General features: G+C 43.1%; 1 protein-coding gene across 6 annotated transcripts in view; it reads right to left on the reverse strand.

The window, feature by feature from the left end:
* Nucleotides 1-5,745: 5,745 nt before the first annotated feature.
* Nucleotides 5,746-21,516, reverse strand: part of QKI (QKI, KH domain containing RNA binding) — a 131,467-nt gene continuing 115,696 nt past the window's right edge. Inside the window, exons 5-8 of one of the 6 annotated variants that reach the window (XR_013813999.1) lie at nt 17,230-17,317; nt 15,351-15,650; nt 12,580-13,432; nt 5,746-8,704 (exon numbers count right to left, since the gene is read on the reverse strand). Coding sequence is in view for 5 of the 6 variants with exons in the window: in XM_079780676.1 (XP_079636802.1) it covers nt 8,688-8,704; nt 12,580-12,654; nt 15,351-15,650; nt 17,230-17,317 (480 nt within the window). In the remaining variant the exon portion in view is untranslated. The other 5 variants (XM_079780678.1, XM_079780677.1, XM_079780676.1 and 2 more) reach the window with 5 other exon arrangements.

A 21,516-nucleotide genomic window follows, 5' to 3' on the forward strand; every position in this document is an offset into this window, starting at 1 on the left:
GGCCAAGTATCTAAGGAGGGTCAATGTCAGTGTCACGGAGCAGCCCAGGAGCTGGGAAAGGCCCCTGAGCTTGGGATGGGTTTCCACAAGCACCACAGCACCCTCCCTGGTCGGCTCCTCCACACAGGGCGTGGCTGTGGGCAGAAAGGAGACCCTGGACCCCAGAAGGGGGAGGGGGAGGACCCGAGGAGGGGGAGGGGGGAGCTGAGGAGGGGGAGAGGGAGGACCCGAGGAGGGGGAGGGGGAGGACCCAAGGAGGGGGAGGACCTGAGGAGGGGGAGGCGGAGGACCCGAGGAGGCGGAGGGGAGGACCTGAGGAGGGGGAGGAGGAGGACCCGAGGAGGAGGGGGAGGACCCAAGGAGGGGGAGGAGGAGGGCCCGAGGAGGAGGGGGAGGACCCGAGGAGGGGGAAGGGGAGGGGGAGGGCCTGAGCTGCGTGGGCCAAGAAATGCCATTCTGATCAGGGAGCTGGTGATGGAGGGTAAAGGGCGCTTTTCCCAGGGGCTAGGAAGCCCACCTGATGGCTTCCTACAGGTGTTTTCTATAGATAGTGACTCCGAGGGAAGGCAGGGGAGGGAGGGTGGGAAGAGATAAACCCTTGAGCTTGTATGCAAATATGCATGACCCATGGACACAGACAATAGGGTAGTTAAGGGGGGGTGAAGGGGGGGTGAGGGGGCAGGGCGAGGGAGGGTTAGAAGAGGTGGGGGGAGAAGGGGGGTTATGTAATATTTTCAATGAAGATTAAAAATAGTGATTTAATAAGAAGGGCTTTTAGGAAATGGGGTTCCTTGACACATGGCTACATGGGTAAGTAAAACTGTCTACTAATACCTATCCACCTTTACTGTAAGCAGACCCTCAGCTCCCGGCTCCACAACCACACCTTCACCAGATGTGGGCAGACCTGGGCACGGGAGGCGGATGTCCTTAGGCTGCATAGCTAACATGTGTCTTACATGCATGTGTCTTCCCCAGGCCAGGGCTCGGAGTTCTTGGTAAGGGGGGCTGTGCTTGTGGGGACAGGGGTCTATGGGAACTCTGCTCAGTTTGCTGTGAACCCCGAACCGCCCTCAGGAAGAACCCAGGCAAAGCTTAAGCGCGCTGCCAGTCACTGGCGCAGTGAACGAAGTCAAACCATCTGTAACGTCTCCGGTGATGCAAAGGTCACAGGAGAAACCAAGGCCTGAGCGGATCCCTGTGGGCACGGGCGTCGGTGTACACGCAGAGCTGGTCTGGGGACGGGGCGCGGCTCTGGCCTCGGCCTCCTGAGCGCGGGGGCCTCCCGCGGCTGCTCCCCCCCCCCCCCCCCCCCCCCCCCCCCCGTCCCGCTCAGACACTCGGCTGCTCTCGGCCGCCGGAGCCCCCAGTGCGGCCGTCGGGGGCCAGCCCTGTGGCTCTAAAGTGACAGTGCACAGCAAACTCAGCACACACTCGCTTTAAATTTACGGCTTCTCCGTGTTGGCCTCTACGTTCCTCAGAGCTTTGCTGAAGGGCCTTAAGGGCGACAGTGAAACGTCTGTACCCTGAAGAGGCTAGAAACCACCGTGAGGGAAGGTGACTTTGGTTCCAGGTCCCTACCTCGGTGTCAGCGGCCCACCCCGCTGAGGCCATCAGGATCGGCAGCGGGTCCCCCTCGCCAGCCGCCAGGAGCCCCCGGAAGGACGCAGCTGTTCAAAGCACGTGTTCCTCCTGCTTCGGGCTCGAACGCGTGAACCTAGTTTACTACATGGCTTTAGCACGCGTGGTCACCGGCGGACACACGGGCTTACGCAGAGCGGGCTGCTCTTGTTGACGGTGTTACCGGTTTCATGGCATCGCGTCCTGAATGTCACCAGCTCCTTCCTGGCCGACCTCAGCAGCGCGGGGTGCGCGACGGACAGGACCCCAGGGCTCCCGACGGGGCCGGCCGGGGAGAGCCACGGGGTGGGCCGTGGACACAATTCTTGGCTCCTGTGCAGCCTGCCGCACGCCTTTCCCGCGGGCATTTCCCTATTTCCGTTTCAACCCCACAATTCACTCCCTCTTACAAAACGTAGGCAGCAGTTCAGCTGGGAGAGGAGAGGGGAGTCTGCCATGTTTGGCAACTTCAAGGCACCCCTGGGCCTGGCCGGCTCCCACCGGGACGGCCGCTGGCACCGGAGACTCACCGGGAGTAACCATCAGCACGCAGGCCTCTCCCTGCAGCCCCTTGGGGTCAGCAGGACGAAAAGAAATGGAAGCTGATGTGTAACCAAGCCCACTTTGCAGTTCCTGTGTTCGCATTCAATGTGCTTCCCGTTAGTTCCGCTCAATGCGTCCTGAGACAGACTTTTCTGGGTTCAGGGGACAGAGGTGGCATGAGCTGCCCACGACAGCCCTTCCAGCTCGGACGCAGCTTGCTGGGTCGTGCTCCGCTGTGGTTTTAGAAAATGTTACGCAGGCGCCTCAGCCATTAGCGCAGGCACGCCTGCTGCTGACTCCTTGCCGAGCGGAGGCAGCCTCCGCTGGGCCTGGGCCTTGCTCTGGCCTCGGGGATGGGCCTGGGGTGGGAGTGGGGGGTTAGACTGGGGCAGCGGGTTAGAAAAATTCAGGGCGGCCTCTGAGGAGTGAGGTGCTTACAAAGCCTCCTGCATTCATTAGTTCGATGGAACCCACATCGCTTCCCTGGAGTAGTCCCCTTGCCCCAGGATTCCCCCAAGTCCCGAGAACGCAATGGCCGTGGGCGCGCCCTTCCCGCCAGCCGGGCTGCTCTCAGCGGAAGCTCCGCAGAGGGAAGGGCCCGACTCCCCAGAGCAGGGACAGTCGATGACAGGCCACATCAGACCCGGCTTCTGCGTTGTTACCTGGGACCCAAAACCACTGTCAGTGCTAATCCCGCCCCCCCCCGCCCCCCAACTGCTGCTTAAGCTTAGGTCAGGGCGGGGCTCCCGTACATTTGGTTTGTTAATCTAGTTCTTTCCTCACACACCAATCCGGGTCTTAGACTCTCGGGTGTCTCCCCAGGACGGCGCTCCATGCACTAACTTCCTTTCGCATTTTCCCACCATCTAGAATCAGGTTAACCTCTGAATAATTTTTCAATGCCCCTTGACCTCAGCGAGAACACAATGGCAAAAGCGTGGTTCATGAGTATCATTTAACTAAAATGTGTTCAGAGCTACTTTGTATCTTAACTTCATAGACTGACTTGTTTAAACATGTGAGGGTAACTTAAAACCCAGGTTTCGAGCCTCGGCCTTCCCAGCCGGTACAAGTTCTAAGTTAAATGTGTGAGCAGAAATGTTTTGGTGCGAACTGCGAAAGTCTGTAAGACAATACTTGTGGACTCACTTGCAAATCCTTTATTTTGCTCTTAACCATTTCCCCCAGAACTTCCATTAGTGTGCAGTTACGTAACCAGAGCGCACACTCAGAAAACCGTGGTGGTTCAATTTGTGTGGCACAAAAAAATAAGCACTTTTAGGGTGGTCTCAATATAGCAGTGAACTGAAATAATCCCAAACTTACTATCACTAATATTTTCTTTTAGATGTGGAATATTTTTGAACGCAAGTGTTAAATATTCAATTAATATAATTGCTTTCTAACAAAACCAGTAATGGTACGAAGGTAGATTATAAAAAAAATTACATTAGGGAGGAAACCCAAAAAATGCGAGTGCCTCCACTCAAATGAAATCTGAAATAAAAGCGTAATATGCTAATTAGACCAGACGTCCTTCCCGTCCTTCCTTCCAGACAAAACCGCAGGAGCAGCAGAGGTCCCAGCGGGCGGAGGCGGTGGGCGGGGCGGGGGCCAAGGCCCGTGCATGAATTTCGTGCACTGGGCCTCTCTCTCTATACAAACCATGATAGACTGAATACTTTTGATTGAGAAACCATATCCAACCGATTTTTCAGGGGGAAAGCCATTAAACCCTTTGAGACACCAGTGAGGTGTTTGAAGAGCCAGTTTCCACTATGGGCCAGGAGGGGAGAGCACAGAGGCGTGGGGCGCAGGGAGGTGCGGACAGGCTGCAGCCAGACAGGAGGAAGGAATGAGTCCTGGGGCGAACCGGGCAGGGACTGGGGGGCAGGAGGCGGTCTCCCACGGGAGCCATGAGGACGCGGCCTCGGGAAAGGGGCTGCCCAGTGAGGCTCCGAGAGGGGGAAAGGCCCAGGGAGCGTGGCAGGATGGGCCCGTAGGAAGCGGAGCAGAGCTCAGACCCCCCCCCCCCCCCCCGCAGGCGGACACGGCTCTACCACCCACTCTCCTGGCGCAAGCACTTGGGAGACACGAGTCCTTTCTCCACGGCAGCCGCCACGGTGTGGTGGGCTCTGCACCCCCGGGGCACGCCGTGGGAGTCTGTTCGCACACGGGACGGCACGCATCCCGACACCTTCCAGGGAGGCGACACTGTAGCTCCAGGGTCAGGTTCTCATGTTTAAGCAGTAAAAGCGCCAATAAAAGTGAAAAATGAACATGTGTGTGGAGTCAGACATGCTGGGGTCTGCACTGCTACTTCACCTTTACGAACAGCCTCGCACAGCGCCCGCGCAGTTGGACTGCAATGAGGCTGCAGAGTTGGAGGAGTAAACCACCGGAAGGTCACGGCCGGGCCCCGATGACTTGTATGAGCAGCACACGAGCACTGCCCACCCAACACGCCCACCGAGAAGCCGCTGAGCTTCCTGGATGCGGGGACCCTCCGGATTCTGCCCGTCATCTGGCCTCACTATCCTGTGTGTTCCATGTGACCCACACTGTGGGGATGCACAACTGCAACATGAGAATACTTCTGGGGAGTTAAACTGGTATAGTTATGTCTTCTACAACACGTGACTCATTTGAGCCCCCAAATTGTACAACTTTACAATAAATAAAGTGTAATTTGTAAAATTAAGCCGTTGTTTACGAATGTAAACATTCACCCTAAGAATGTCTTATTGTCCAGATGTTTCACAGAAGGACATTAACAGTATCTGTGAAATAGAAACGCACTTCCAGAGTTGAACTAAAGACTTCATAAACAGAGGCCGGTTTACCTGGGCTGCAGCCAGGAAAAGCAGGAAGACATTTGATAAATCTTTTTAAGTTGACTTGCATGCAAGAAATTCATGGATAGTTTTTCCAATGCGTTTCCTGCCCCCCCCCGCCACTTCCTGTATTGATGTGCAGCTCCAACTGCGCACCCAGAGGAGGGGAGGGACCCTGGGGACTGAGCACCGCCTGGGGCCCTCATGGCAGGGAGTGGGGGTGGGCAAGGCTTCGGGAGCACCCAGTGTCCAATTAAAACGACAAGACAGCAGCAGAGCCTTTGCTTTGTGATGTAAACAGAGCACTACCTACTTGCAGCAATGACAAGAAATGGTTCAACAGACTCAAACTGGCTTCTTGGGCTAGATCCTGACAATGAGCCTCTTTCCGCTCAGTGCAGTGAGCAGACAGGGACCATTTTGGAGGAGAAAAGATAAAGGGTGGGATTAGTAATGCAGAGGCCAAAAGGCAAGTGGCAAGACTAGTAGACCGCCTCACCCCAAAGCTACTCTGTCCCCATCCCTCCTGGCACCTACCCCCCACCCGGAGGTGAAAGAAGAACAAAGCCGCTGTAACACAGTGTGCGCAACTGTCAGCTGACAAACACAAACACAAGTCACGCTAGGTTATCTGTGGTCACGTTCCTCAGGGTTAGTCCAGTAACTAGAGACTTGACATTCTTTGTCTTTATTTGTCTGTTTTAATTAAACACGTAAAGGTTAATAAACAGACAAAGTCCAGAGTTAGTAGGTTGGTATTATAACATTTATTAAAATAATGCCATGGGTTAATAGAAACAGCAAAGAACCAAAGAATTAAAACGCAAGCTATGTAAAATCCCAACTAAAACCCAAAAGTATCTAATGTATTCATTCATTAGCTAACTAAAAAGCCCAAGAAAGACAAGACACCCAATATAATAAAGTACTGCAAAACAATTGGCAATTTTCAGTTATCAAAATTGTGGATTTTGCATTTTGTATCCTTTTCTCAATCAAGAAAAAAATTCTTTTTGAATGTTATATAACATACATATAAAACAAGATAGAAAAATACATTATAAACTTGTAACAATGGCTGTAAATACATTATCTTACATGTTTCTCATAGGCAATAGGTTGGTTATGGTACATACATAGCATGAAACTACTAAGATAATAAAGAATAGACAAAAATACATGTCAGCTGTACGGTAACATACAAGCGACACTCCCATCTACCCACGCTAGAAAATTACATAATACTGTCAAAAAAAAGTCTTAAAAACTACATATTTTAATAAGAAATAAATTCAATAAAGAATGATAATACTGAGAACCAAGGCATTCAGAGATTTCAAAAGTCATGCTTATTTTTAGTTGATCCAAAATTGTTTCAACTAAGTTTTCAAAAGTTTTTTCAGAGCCAACATTACTCATAAATGTCACACATCTATTTCATACATTTTCTTTCTTCCCCATAAAAGACCTTTGATAAACATCTAAAATGTCCAGGTATAACACAGGTGAGATGAAACTGGATCAAATACTGGTATTGTTTTTAAACTACTATCACCTCAAGTGTTTGAGTGTCGCAAATTTATTCAACCAACCAAACAAAATAAGAATCAAAATGGCACAGCACATGTCGTAAAGAAATCAGAACAACGGTCTGTGTAACAGAAACACGAAGCAGTGGCACATGACACCGAAGCGGGCGGCTACGAAACAATGAGTCTATTGCATAGTAAATGAACTGAACCGGTTCCAGGGGAGAGGGTGCCGGTCACCGCGGGGTGCTCACTGAGCTGCTGCTGACCTTGACTGCAGGTACGTAAGAGGGACAAGCTGATGAGCTGGGGACCCACTGCCCCTGATATTTGCCACGCCTGGTACTGAGCAGTTCATTATTTGAGGGTGTAGACAGATGTGGGCTCCATGCACAAACCACTCCAACTACACCAGCTGAGCTTCACGGGAGCCGGGAAGCTTCCCCTCAGCTGTAGCTGAGTCCTCCCGTGCACGATGATGCTAGTTTTTCACGTTCTTTTAAAGTAAAAAGACGTGTGCTGGGGGGTGTGGGCAGATAAGGTCATTGAAACTACAAGGGGACAGACTGCCCAAGTGATCTGGTGTGGCAGAGGGAAGGCTGATGAAGTTTGGGCCCTTTAAACACCCTCGTCTCTGAATAAAATTAAGAGCTCTAATTTTGTCTGTAAACTGATGTTCAAATCACACAATTTTTATCGCAGAGTCCTGTGGGGTAACATTAAATATTGCAATAACCAAAAGCAATCAATTATGATTTTAAAAGAATGTTTCAAAACTTATGTGTCAGGCATTAGAAAAATTACCCATTTTTTTCACAGTATCAGATTTGGCAAATTTGTATCAAGGTAACGTGGCAAAAATTATAAATTTCAAACCATCAACTCATCTGTCTCCCTCACATCTTCTTTCACATACTGGGCGACTGAGTAACATGCATTAACTTGTATTCTGAGGGAGGAGCTGATCTTACGAGACACTTGACTAAATGACCATGAAGAAAAATAAGGCACTTCCTTTTCTTTAGACTTATTCCAATACTTAAAAAATAAAAAACAAAGACAAAAAGGCTCTTTTGGTCTTTTGTTTCTTGACAACCACCAGAAAAAATCATTTAATGAAATAAAGGGTTTCTTTGTTCTTTTTCTTTTTTTTTTTATAACACTTGAAAGTATAAAATGCTACATTTCCAAAAATATATATATTTTTTTCTGCACCAGCACCCTTGTATAGTAAAAGTATCTACTTTTTGTTCATTTGTTTCAATGCACTACACTTTATCTACAATTTCATTACATGTATACAGCAAATAGGCAAGCATGGCTTTTACATCCTTAATGATTTTTTTCTATACAGGGAGGTTTAAAAAAAATATCTGAACAGTTTGCCCAGTAATGTGACACATAATGCATGTACCTTGTTCTCGTATGTTTTTAAGGAGCTATAAAATAAAGGTTCAGTAATTTTAACTCAGATAGTTATCTTTTTAAAAATAGTGTTGCAGTTTTGTTCTTTGTGTTACTTTTCAAAATTCCGTAAGTTTTTCTCTCATGGCACACTCAGGATACTTCCAATTTGGCAGGCAACATACAAGGCTGCGATGCTGCCCTTTGAGGGCAACTGTAGTGACTAAACAGCAGATCAAATTTTGAAAACTTGTGAAATCGCTTCACCACTGACATCCCTGACCGAAGGTTCATGCATGATGCATCAGCACACAGTACATTCAGAGCGGACTCGCCAGGAGAGGAGGGCTCCTCGGAGTCGGAGTCCCTCACAGTACCCGCCTGTCACTGAGGAGCTCAGGGCCGTCGCCTGCCTCGGGAGGGAGGGAGGCCTCCTTACCGTTCGCTTGGGGCGGGGCATGGAAAGATGATCAGTGCTGTGGGATGAATTGGGCCTTATTGCTTTACTACTTCAGTGCAGGTTCTAGAACCATTTTCACCCAAACAGGAAAAAAATAACAACAACAAAAACCAAAAGCTGAGTTGGAGGACAATTTCTTTGTCTTTTGTTTGGTTAGATGGTAAGACGAACGGACAAGTGCCTCAGCTCGCTGCACTGACGACAGGCAAGCAAAGGCGATTACCAGTTAACTGATCAGCAGGCAGGCATGGTCAGGTCATCATTGGGTGAAGAGTTCAGAGGTCAGAAGGTCATAGGTTAGTTGCCGGTGGCGGCTGGGTGGTTAGAAACAAAAAACAAAACAAAAAAAAAAAAAAAAGAAAAGAAAAGATAGAGAAGAGATTAGTCTCAGCTAGTGACGGCTTAATGACAACATGAAAAACTAATCACAACTAATAAAAAAAAAAAAAGCATGTGTAATTCTGACGAACTGATTGACACCATCTACAGAATACAATAAAAATCATGACAATTTCACATCATGATTTGAACAAATGAAGGAGAGCCCTCTCCCACAAAAAAACTGGTTAACAGGAAAAAATAGAAATAAAATATAACTAACAACTAATAGTTAGTAGCTCGATGAAGGGAACTGAGAACGACGACAATGAATAGTCCGTATACAGAACTCTGGAACAGTCAGTGCGTTATCGGGATCTGACTGCTACTAAGCATTAGTATTCTCTCAGATGCAAGCATTAAAGCAGCTATTAATGATGGATGTGATTATTAATAACTGATGATTAACAGGAATGAATCTAAAGAAATTTAAATTTCTATGAACAATTTGGTTCAACATAAACTCTGGGCCAAACAAGGTTTCTTTTGTTCAATAAATGTTTATTGCTTTTTCAATGTTCTATTTACAAACAACATGGAATTTCTTGGCCTCATGATACAAAGCAGTACTAAACTGGAGTCTAGCAGTGTAGCCAACATCATGGGAACCAGAAAAAGGCCAGGCCTTCTGCGCTAGCCAACACTGTCCAGTTGGAAATACTATTTTACACATATAGAGAACACTTATAAAATGCACTTGCATGTAAACACTGTAAAATCCTGCCATTTAAAATTCTATACTCAAAAAGCTCTAAGTACATCAAAAAATAGAAGAAATTTCTAATTGATACCAATAAGGCATTTTTAAAACTACAGCTTTTCTTTATTCGATTTCAAAGCTAATTCTCTGCAAATACAATATAATCTGACATTTCATATACATTCCTGCTTTATATATTTTAAAAGAAGCCACCTGTAAATACTATTTTCTTTTGCAAAATAACAAACAGAACAAACTTTTTTAAAAAATTACAGTAAAACATAAAGTAGTTCTCAAGTGGAAAAGTTATCGTCCCCCATGTCTCTGAGTTGTTCCTTCCTTAGTCAACCTCTGTCACACTCTGCTTCATCAAACTTGGTCCACTTAACAGTAGTACGATTTTTAAGACTCATTCAACAGCTTAGTTATTTCTACTATAGTCTGAGGTTTGAGAGGAATCTGTGCTGCTGCCACTGTGACTGCGGCAGAGGAGACACGAAATACTTCAGTGCTAAGGCAGAGGCTGGGCCACTTCGTAAATCAGAACCCAGGAGGCCTCGGCTTCAGAGTTCGATCATCTACGTAATCGACTGGTTTATCTCATGTAACAAAAGTGCTTTCTATGGTCTATCATTGTAGGATAGTTTATAAATACCACAAAAATACTGTATCTTCATTGTGACCAAATCTTCCCTGAATTTCTTAAAAATAGTAGAATTTTATTTAAAATAAAAGCGGCTATTCCATAATCAAAGAAGAAAATAAATATTTCACAGGTAGTCCTACGATTTCATAGGTATTCCAGAAATGCAGAATCTTAAAGCATTTTTTACATGAACTAAATTTTTGTTTAAAATTGTATTGTTTCTTATAGAAATTGTGTCAATAATGGATTTTGTAAAATTATTAATCAGAAAATCCTCATGTGTTTTGAATGTGGACTCCATAGACAAAGCACACCTCCATTTCTGTAACCAGTACACCTCCAGTACATCCTCTGCCCAGTCCTGGCCTCAACAGTACACACAGGCGTGTCAACTGTGCAAAATCACGTATGGTTCATTTCAATTAAAAAATCAGTTGGTCTTTTATAGGCTTCGAATTCAGTTCTGCAATGTGTAGAGGTGGGCTTATTTTTAGTAAAGAACTAGGTATTTGTCAACCATGCCATACTCTAAATGCGCATATAGAATTACGTGGTTACAGGTCCACGGGCTGAATTTCCTTGTATTAAATGAACACATATTAATCTTTCCTTCAAAAGATTAAAAAAATAAAAAACCTCAAAAATAGAGAAAACAGTAGTATCATAAAATAATTTAAATGAAGGACTTCAGACATCTCCCTCAGACCCGAGTGCATACAGTGACAGTAACAAGAGTATACAGAGTATTCTGTTATTTAGAAAGAGAAAAAAGGTAGCATTTCGGTTTGCTGACATTGCATTTTGAATAAAAACAGTGACAAGACTAATCAAAACACTTATAACTACGAAAGAGCCATGCATGGAATGTGTTCTTGTTTTGAAATACAATAAAATCTTCCTAATATTTTCAACTATCTCAAGGTACTGGGAGTATCGAGTAGGCCAATAATTATTATGTTAAAACAAAATTATGAAAATCTCAAAGGGGAATACAAGGAAAGGTTAACAAAGGACAAACTAAAATACTCATAACTATTTCAGACAATAACTATGGGAAAAGCTTCAAATTACTCATGGAATTATCTGGATTCTTTAAAGCTGAATGGTTTTTTTGCTTTCTGAAAATGTCCCCTTTCACTAAGGGACTTGCTCTGATGTCAGCAGGACACACGTGTACAAGCCACACTCGCAGGAGTGTGATCTTCACAGGATCACTGAGCTCGGGGCCTATGGACTTGGTTCATTAAACACTCCCTACAAGTGATGCATTAGTCCAAAGTCTTCAAGGCTCTTTAACCATATATGATGCGAACTAAAGATGGTCGGGATCTCTGGACAGGTATTTTATTCTGATGAGGACAACAGCTGTGTCCAATACTTATCATCCGTATACAAGATAACCATGCAAAGCTGGCAGGCCTCTCACAAGTTCATATAAGATGTAAAATTGGAGTGTAATCCATCACTTTTCCCCACTGGTATCCGATAGTTAGAGCAACTTAATCAGTAGGTAATAAATGTGCCATAAATAAAGCTTGTAAAAGTCCTCTTCTACCTTGCTTCAGATTTCTTGCTTGTGATTTTAAACTCAGAAAAATAATTCAATGTCAATAAACCGAAAATATCACTCCTCAATAAAAATAAATAACTTATAAAAGGGTCCAGGGGCATAAACAGGACACAAATTACAAATGTTGAAAAGGAGAAAAATGAAGACTTATTTTCCAGTCACAGGTTAGTCAAAGAAAGTATTCAAACAGCTGGGTTCATGCCACCACAGAACTTCAAGAGAGAGTTTACATTTAGATAATATATTTTAGCAGCAAATGATAAAAATCAAAGGATCCATTTTGGAATAAAATATAAGAATAAAAGGGAACTGATTTTCTGACTTATAAAAGATCCAACTGCATCAAAGTTATCTTCACAGTCCTTACTTTGCTGAGTTCAGCTAAGTACTTGACATGTATAACCTCATGTTTATACAGTGGCTCAAATATCTTATTAAAAAGGAAAATGGGAAACTAAATCTTCAGTTTTCTCCAAAAGAACACAGGAGGCGTATATTCCTTTACTTCTCTCATTAAAGCACCATCCGCTCCGTTCATTTTGCAAAACCAACCCAAAATTTCAAAATAATTAAAAGGTAACTTTTAGCAAAAATTTTTACTGAAAATAATTAAGGTGAAAACAAAATTTAATAGCTCCCCAAATGGACTAATTTATGTTTTAGTAAGAATAAATCATAGTACATACTAACAGAATTCAATAAGTTAAAATATCAAGGGAGAAAAAAACAAAAAACCCAACCCTTAAATCTGTCAATGGTCATAAATTAATTTAGAACAGGAAAGGAAACACTGTGCAGGTAAGCAGGTACACATTTTCCCATCAGGTGTGGTGTTGCAAATGGTATGGACACCCCACGCATTTCTCAGAAACAAGAACTGCAGAACTAAACTAACCTCGGTCTGCGGTCACAATCCTTTGGTAAGGATGGACACGCATATCGTGCCTTCGAACTTTAGTAGCCACCGCACCTAGTTAAATTGCAATTACCAAGACAAAGTTAGAAAACATTCACAAGGGAAAAGAAAACAAACATTAACAGCAGGTTTATCAAAATGGATTTCAAACGTTCATTTACTACAAAAATTTCGTTTTATGAAACACGTTAAGGCACAGTAGTTTTAAAATTAACCATCATTATGTTGCGTATATATGCATCTATTAATATTGCATTCACTTCAAACATCTTGGCCTTAACCTATGTCATCCATTCATTTACAATCCCAAGTCACAGGACTTCATGAACGCCACTAGTTCCACACCGCGAAGCTTTACTAGTCACATATTCACTGAAGTGCCTTTCTTGCAGCAGGATTAAAAATAATGCCATGTTTAATACTGACAATTACTTGCTAACCTTAAGACCACTTCCAGAGTTTATCACTTTAAAAGGTTTATAAGCAATTCTTAAAGCCTACAGATTGTGGTTTTAAACTTTGAGTCAATAAGTATGAACCGCAATGAATTAGGTGATTAGTAAAGCAAACAGTATAGTACACTTAGCAGTCAGTATACTACTATACACTCCTTTATAAATTACCGTTATTTTGTAAGATTATAGACCAAACCAAATTAATAACATACTTTTACTTTCTATCAGTGTGCAAAAAGTGCAAGTAAGTCACTGACTGCTAGGCTAAGCTTCCCTCCCCCCGGCTGCTGAGACTAAGCATGTGTTAAATTCAGATCTGATGAGGGTTCAGTTAAGACCGTTCTTGAATTCTTAGCCTTTCGTTGGGAAAGCCATACCTAAAGATAAAAGGAAGGGAATTAAAAATTAGTCATCAATGAAGATTTGATGCTATTACCAATCTCCTCACTACCACCAACACACATGTCTGCATCTGTTTTGAAGGGCACTGCTTATTTTAAAATAATATGTGAGACTTGATATAGAGCATGCATGTTATCTGTGTGCAAATTTACTAGAACAGCAATTTGAAATAATTTTCTCAATTCTCCAAATGGTCAATCAATATCATGCTTTACTGCTTAGGTGGCAAAGCGAGAAATAAAATTGATCATAATGGATTTTTGTCATTTAGTACTCATTATTATTCATCTTATGATTGCCAATTAGATATCGGTATGTTCTGCTTTTGTCAGTCTAACAATTATTATAAATAAAAATTTCCCAACACAACCAAAAACACACTGCTTTACAATGAGAAACACTCCGCAGTGGCCCTTGTTGTTTCTAAGCAGTAAGCTGGTCCATCATCCCTTGACATTTCAGATAAGTGATCGCTATGAGTCTAATGCCTCGAGGCAAGCTCAGTGAGACCCTGCTCGGAGCTGGAGCAGCAGCTGGTGGCTGAGCGCCAGCCTTGCAGGAGGCAGCAGTCCACCTCCTCCAGCAGACGCTGTGCCCGCAGCAGAGAGGAGCGCTGGGGAGGGAGCAGGCATGGGCCGCAGGACAGAGCGTTAACAGAACAGAAGACGTCAACAGGTTATATGTTACATGTTATTTTAAAATGCTTCAGGAAATGTGCAACAGAAACAAGCCTTTCATAAACAGTTCTAGGGTATAATTCTGACCTGGAATACTTTATACAATGTTTAGAGAAAACCGAAGACATATACAATAAGATGTATTTGCTCATGAAACAGAAGGCACTTGAGTGCATGCACACACACAGATAACATACAGAGCATCGTGGCTTTCTTTAATAGAACAATGAATTTTCAAGTTTAAATCTTTGTCCGGGTTCATTAAAGGCTTTCAAATTTTATAAGTCAATATGAATGCTGGAAAAAAACACCTTAAAAGATCAAAGTCCTACAAGTCAAGAGCATGCAAGCAGCACCAAGGTCATACACCATTCAGGGGAAGAGGGTTCAGATTCTGTCTGTAACACAAAGGGCAGCACGGAAGCAGCCTGCTCCACAGTGACTGGTCGTGTTACAACAGCTGCTGCTCTCTAGTCCTCCATCCCGCAAGTCAATGGGCTGAAATATCAGGCATGACTGGCATTTCAATCCACTCTATAAAGAAAAGGCGTCAGTAATGTCTTTTTCAAGCACACACCACTTTTTGTTCATGTAAAACTGAGCGTTTATAGTATGATCTTAATTTTTGCCTCAAGAGTGATTCTACCGCAGTGATTTGGTGTTTACTTATCAATTCCAACCGTGCTATGAAATGAGGAGTCTCTTATGTTTAATATTCACCTGGACTTCAAAAGAGAAGAACTACAAAAACCTGAATGCAGCTACTCACTGGGACCTTTCCTATTTTAAGTTATCACAAATATTAGAAAATACAGTAATAGCAGTTTTAAAAATCTCAAAATATTTTCACATGGATAATTAAAACTTAGCCAATTAAAGAAATCTGAGACGAAAAGAATCTGACTTTGTGGCAAAACTGAAGGAGAGAATATGCCAGTGGATAGAGTCAGTGATGTCAAATGTGAAAAGTATTTCCTATTTGAAATGTTCAAATTTACCCATCCAGAGCGAATTTGAGATACCAAAGCAAATCTGAACAAATCTAAGATGCAATTATTTAAAAGGAGAACCCTTCTAAGGGGCCGAAATAAAACAAAATTTAGTCTTCAGTCTTTCCTAATGGAAACTTGTCTCTAAAACTGATAGAATAATTTCAAAGTCTGGGGCAGAAAAAGTTTTGAAGAAACATGTTAACCATACAGAGACAACAACTTACCTAATACGCCGCTAGGTTCAATAGGATACTCAAGGATTGACGTAGCTGGTGCCAGCGTGTAGGGGTATTCGTAGGGTGTGTAGATTAAACCAGCTTCAGGCCCCGGGGGAACTATTGCAGCAGTGGGGTGAGGAGTTCCGTTTGGCATGACCGCGGTCTGTATTTGTCTGATCAAAGGCATTATGGTGGGGCCAGCTGGCGTTGGGGTGCGCAGGGCAGCTGGTGGGAGGACAGGCGCAGGCCCAGTAATAATCCTTGGGGCAGCCTGGGCTGTTGCTGCAAGAGAAAAGGCAAGGGCTGCTACAGTAAGCAAAGAAATTGAGAAGAAGTACAGAGAAGCGGTGTAAATACAGGGAACGAGAGGGAAGTAGGAAAAAGGAAGAAAAAAGCAGGAAAGAAGAAAAATAAAAGGAAATCATTAGTACATGCGCTGGTCACGCACAACGCCCAAGCACACCAATCAACTGCAAACGGCTTCCCTTTCCCAATGTGAGTAAGAACAAATGTGCAAAAACTAAAGCCACTGTTAAAAAAGAGAGAGACCATCAAAAAAGGTTATATTTAGTTCATGTGTGTGATATGTCTATGTTTTTAAGATCTCATGAGGCTAAAAAGGTGCATGCAGAAGCACAAAACAGTTGCATTAAAAAATATTTAAAAAATATTTTGTGATTGGAGTCCCCAGAAACAGTTTTGCTATAATTTCTAATAGAGTAGCTTCAGTTTCAAATTAAAGAATCATTTTTATTGTATTAAGTAAGCCAACTAACCACTACTTATAAAGTTCCTGCATATGTAGGAATTAACTTCTCATAGAAAAACAATACAGGGTGGGGCAAAAGTAGGTTTATAGTTGTTCGTATGGGAAATAACACAATAATAAACAATAGTACAAGAATAAGCTATTTCGTGTATACCACCGTAAACCTACTTGTGCCCACCTTGCACAGTGAACGTTCCCTTCCTCGACAGACGATGTTAATAACAGACCCATTCTCATAAGTAAATGGAAGCCAACCATTTGTAAAGCAAATACTTCTAAACCCAACAGGTTGTCTACATTTTAGAAAATTGCCTAAAAACAGGGGTCCTCAAACTTTTTAAACAGGGGGCCAGTTCACTGTCCCTCAGACCGCTGGAGGGCCGGACTATAGTTTAAAAAAACTATGAACAAATTCCTATGCACACTGCACATATCTTATTTTGAAGTAAAAAACCAAAACAGCAGAAACACCCGCATGTGGCCCGCGGACCGTAGTTTGAGGACGCCTGGCCTAGAACTTTAATATTCAATTTCTTTAAAAAAATTAGAAATTTACCCTTCAATTTTCTCAAAATACTAATTTTACAGGATTTCATTTTAAATATAAAAAAGCAATCCTCTTACGCAGTTTATGAGAGCATGCAAAGGGGGAAATGGGGCTAAAACAGTTATCACTACTGCCCTCTGTGAACGCAAAGCATTGGCGAGGGGACATGCCGAAGGGACAGAGTGCGACAGGAGGGTCGCTGCACTCACACACTCCCACCTGACTCTCAAAAAGCTTTGCATTTTTTGTCCTTTTCATAAATGTAACAAAATAAGCTAGAAGCCTTAAATCTGTAGTTAACAACACAGGAAATTTCATTAAACTCTTACATTTAGAAGTTGCAATTTCATTAAAAGAATAAAAGTTCATAAACCTTTTAGAACTTAAAAGACATGCTGGAATAAAATAAAACCAAGAAGAGTGTCCACAATACATTAAAGCAGTAAAGGTGGGGCTGTGTGGCCATATCCAGGGACAACCATTCCAACTCTCCGCTTTGTTTGAACTGTTCAGGTGTTATGCCACAAACAGCTGAGATGCTGTCGTCCCGGCCCCCGTCGCGTTCTTACGTGATTTAATGTTGGCATCTCTGTAGGTGCCATTCAGAATCGCAAGCTCCATCAGCTGCATCTTCTTCAGGCTGTCTTCTCCCTCTGCCTATAATGGAAACAGAGCAAGAAGCACTCAGGGTGGCCACATCCATCGGAGCCACATCCGCGCTCCAGCCTTAAGAGACACATCATGTGACTAGAGCCACCTGCTTCAATTAGGAAGGGAGATCGGGGAACCACTGGTTCCGAGGCTGAAGACGGCTCTCTCACTGAGGGCACATGGAACACTCAGCTGCCACTGGCTGCGTTTCTACTTGGAATTTTTAAATATAAGTTGCACTGATTTCCTAAAGTTCTCCTAAAAGGCTTTGCTTTTAAAAGGAATAAATGAAAATGTTAGATGAGATTAAATATAGTATGTTCTCTTTAGCATCTATTATTTTGTTAAAGATTTCAAAGCTCAAATGTATTCATTAAGACCAAAACAGCTCTGATTGGTGTGGTTACAGCATCAGCCCACACACCAAAGGGTTGAGTGTTCAATTCCCAGTCAAGGGCATGTACAGGGTTGCAGGTTCGATCTCTAGCCCAGGTCAGAGCGTCTCACAATGATGCTTCTGTTTCTCTCTCCCTCCCTCCCTCCCTTCCACTCTAAAAATCAATGGAAAAAATATCCTTGGGTGAGGATTAACAACAAAACAAAAAGACAAAAAATAAAAAAATAGGGATTTTAAACATGTAAGACTTGATTGTGATATTCATAAGAGAATTGTCTGTTTAATTCTCAAAAAAGAAAAATTTAAGTCGTAAGAACTTCTAAAAATTATATATATATATATGTGTGTGTGTGTATATATGTATATATATATGTGTGTGTGTATATATGTACGCACACACACACAGTTATACACACACACACACACACACACACACACACACACACTGCCAACATCCCTCTCTCCCCTAAATTTAGCAGTTAGCAGTTAGCAAGTGCTATCAACTCTAAAGCAAATCTACCTTTAGGGTTATCATTTGATAGCCATTAAGCATGTGAAAGCAAGCAGGGGTACTCTTAATATCAGATATAACCCAGGACCATCTGATTATCAAAATGTTTAGCCATCCTATTTACCTTGGATTCACCCCACGCTTTTCTATTACTGATGCCACCCTTGTTCTAGTCATTACTGGGGTCTCATCAAAACTACTACAAAATTATGTTAATGATGTCTGTTCACCATCAATCTATACACAATGGCCAGATTAATTGCCCCAAATGCAACTTTCATCTTAATGCTTAACAATTTTATGTCTCAAAACCTTTAAGCTCTTATGATCTGGCCCCAAACTATGTTCAAAGTTAAACTCACTAATCTTCTTAATATTTTTAAAAACCTCTATCTTGTTATAAATCAAAGCAAACTCTACTCATCTGTATGCATGTTCCTCCATCTTGAATGTTCCTCTGCACGCTATCCACCACTTCCCAAACCCTACTGACCACTGCAAACTTCCATGTAATTGATACCTTCTCAAAGGCCATCCCTCGATTACATGGTTCCTGCCTTGAATTATCGTGTGTTGTGCATCATCATCAACAAAGTAGCCCCTGGAGAACAGAGACTACTACTTACTCACCATCGCCCATCTCCCTACTCACTCCCACGCCCCGGGTGAGGTGCTGGAGCTTTCTATTTTAAATGATTGGCATGAGAAATCTTTAATTTTATTCCCTAATCTCAAGTGTGGAAATATTACAGGATAAACTTTATCACAGCAAAATGAAGAAGTAGATGAAGTCCACCTACTAAGTCCACCCTGCCAGTGGAGGGAAGAAGGGGACTCCGCTGTTCATAGTCTCCATGCATTATCTAATGCGCAGGGCTAATATTTAAAAGCATCCGATTGTGCATGTTCTGACAGGAGTGGTACTGGTAGGACAGCCTCCTTTACTATAGCAACTGTAAATGATACGCATTCGCTGCCCCAGGCACTAGAGCAGAAAATGGGGTGCTGTAATTTTTAGTAAAGAGAACTGGTACTATAATTTGTAGTAAACAAAACACGAAGAAATTAAAGGAAAAGATGAGAGTAAATACCCTAAGATGTTTAATGTGCCGCGGCCACCTTTTCAAAAGCCCACTTAGCAGAAAGCGAGAACACCTTGCATGCATGTGAAGTCACTATTCCGTGATTCCTATGAACTTGTACAGGTGGAAGGAAAAAAGCACCCTGATTTCTTTGAAAGTGCAGCAATTAATTGTTAAAGATTAAAAAGAAGTGAGCACTATTACTGGAAGGGAAGAACTGGAAACCTATTACAATAAAACTCCTTACACTTGCTCACTGAAAACTAGTAATACCAAAAATTAAAGCTAATCATGTAACTTCAAACTGAAATTTCTCTACATAATAGAGTGATTACCAGTAGAAGTATATAAATTATACTTCTATATAAGTCAGAAGAAAAGCAATAGCCATACTAAGGTCACCTTCCACAGTGAGAAAGCAGTACCCGTTTGAAAATGTCAGCAAATTAAGAACTAAAGGTGGAATAAGTGATGATGGGCCATCATGCCTCACAGAACCCGGACGGGGAAGAGGCACCTGAACACGTGTTTTCCTGGGCTTCTTTTGGATCACCAAATTCCTACGCTCATTAGCTGGACGCAGTGTCAAACAAGGGAGAAAGGCAAAGACAAGATGATGGAAGTCACGTGTGGCCACCAGGGGTGTGCATGCATGTGCACCCTTTGCAGGATCAGGAAACTAAGATGTAGTGACAGCAGCAGAGACCCCCTGAGAGGAGAATGGAAACAGCAGCACAGCTTTCCCCAGGCGGTGCCAAGGGGTATGCCCAATGACGTCACTAGAGGCCACTGAGACTTACAGATGACAAACCACGGTGTATCCACTGGATTGTATCACACGACGGCAGGCTACACTGCACCTCCTGGCAGACACAGAATTTGGTCGGCAAAGCTCGAACCTGACCCTGGTGGCTCCCTCCAGAATGAGCTTCACTCTGGTGTCCCCACCACTCCCACGACTGTGTACTCAGAGCGTAACGCCACGTCTCATCACAGACTTACTGTCATACTCAAGGGATTTTAACCCTCTTGTCCTGGTTTTCTCAACGAAACGTACAGTATACACCTCCCTGAACACTGTGGAAGGTGTATGCCACCTCTTTTCAAATATAATCGCAGGCAAGAAAGCCTGCTGGTTTCTTAAGGTGCCGGCGCCACTGTGTTAACAGAGCACTTGAGTACTTTTCATTACGCTCAAGCTATCGGAGGAGAGGCAGGAAGCCAGGCTTGGTTTAGCCGCACTTGATTCAGGTGCCTGGTGGGACAGCGCAGGCCAACACAAGAAGATCACACTACCCAGAACAGTGTGCAATTTACTTCTTAGGAATTGCGTATTTCTGGGAATTTCCATTTAATATTTCCAGATCACGATCAACTGAAACTGTGCGTAAGTGGGGACAACTGTATTTGAAAAGGTAAAATCAAGACAGTACAGGGACAACATACGTAACCGATATCCTAAACTGAGATAATCTCAGGGGGACAGTTAGCTGACCCCTACTGCTTAACATTAACCTTCTGCCTTCATAAACACTGCTGTTACAAATTGCTTTTCTGATTGAGGATTACTTCTATTGAATAAATACCAAGAAGAATAACTGATTTATTTATACTCTACTTTATTCCAGAAGATGCACACACTATTAAACTGTGTTCTGAAAAGGCTTTTCCAATGTACATGGCTACACAAAGGTGCAGGTATTAATTTTATGGACCCTTCAACAACTCTATTTTTAAAAATCTAATCTAAGCAAAATAATTGCTAACTGAATGAGAAAATGCCACCGAGTTCCTTGAATGAAGGCTAAAATTGGACCTTTCTCAGGCCTTTGCAAGAGCTGTGATTTCCCCACTTTGTCTTTTTTATGAAAACTGTCTGCTAAAATTGTATTAGAATATGCTAGTTCAATTCACTGAAGAGGCTGTGCACGTGGTGTAACTGGTCACTTTGGGACTGGTGGCCCTCATCTGACAAGCTAGCCCAGTAAGCCCACAGAAGAGATTAGAGAGTACTAATATCGCTTGTGTTTGGACTCAGCTTTAAGTGCTACTCTGTGTGTGTGTGTGTGTGTATTAAATATCCATATATATGTAGGTGTAATATGTGTATGAATACATATGTATGCACAATACATAGTTTTTAAACATTACCTGCACTTGTATATTTTTATCATGGAAAACATCATACATATAAAAATTAGTATCCTCTTAAATA

Source organism: Cnephaeus nilssonii (assembly GCF_951640355.1).
Source record: "Cnephaeus nilssonii genome assembly, chromosome: 9".
NCBI lineage: Eukaryota > Metazoa > Chordata > Mammalia > Chiroptera > Vespertilionidae > Cnephaeus > Cnephaeus nilssonii.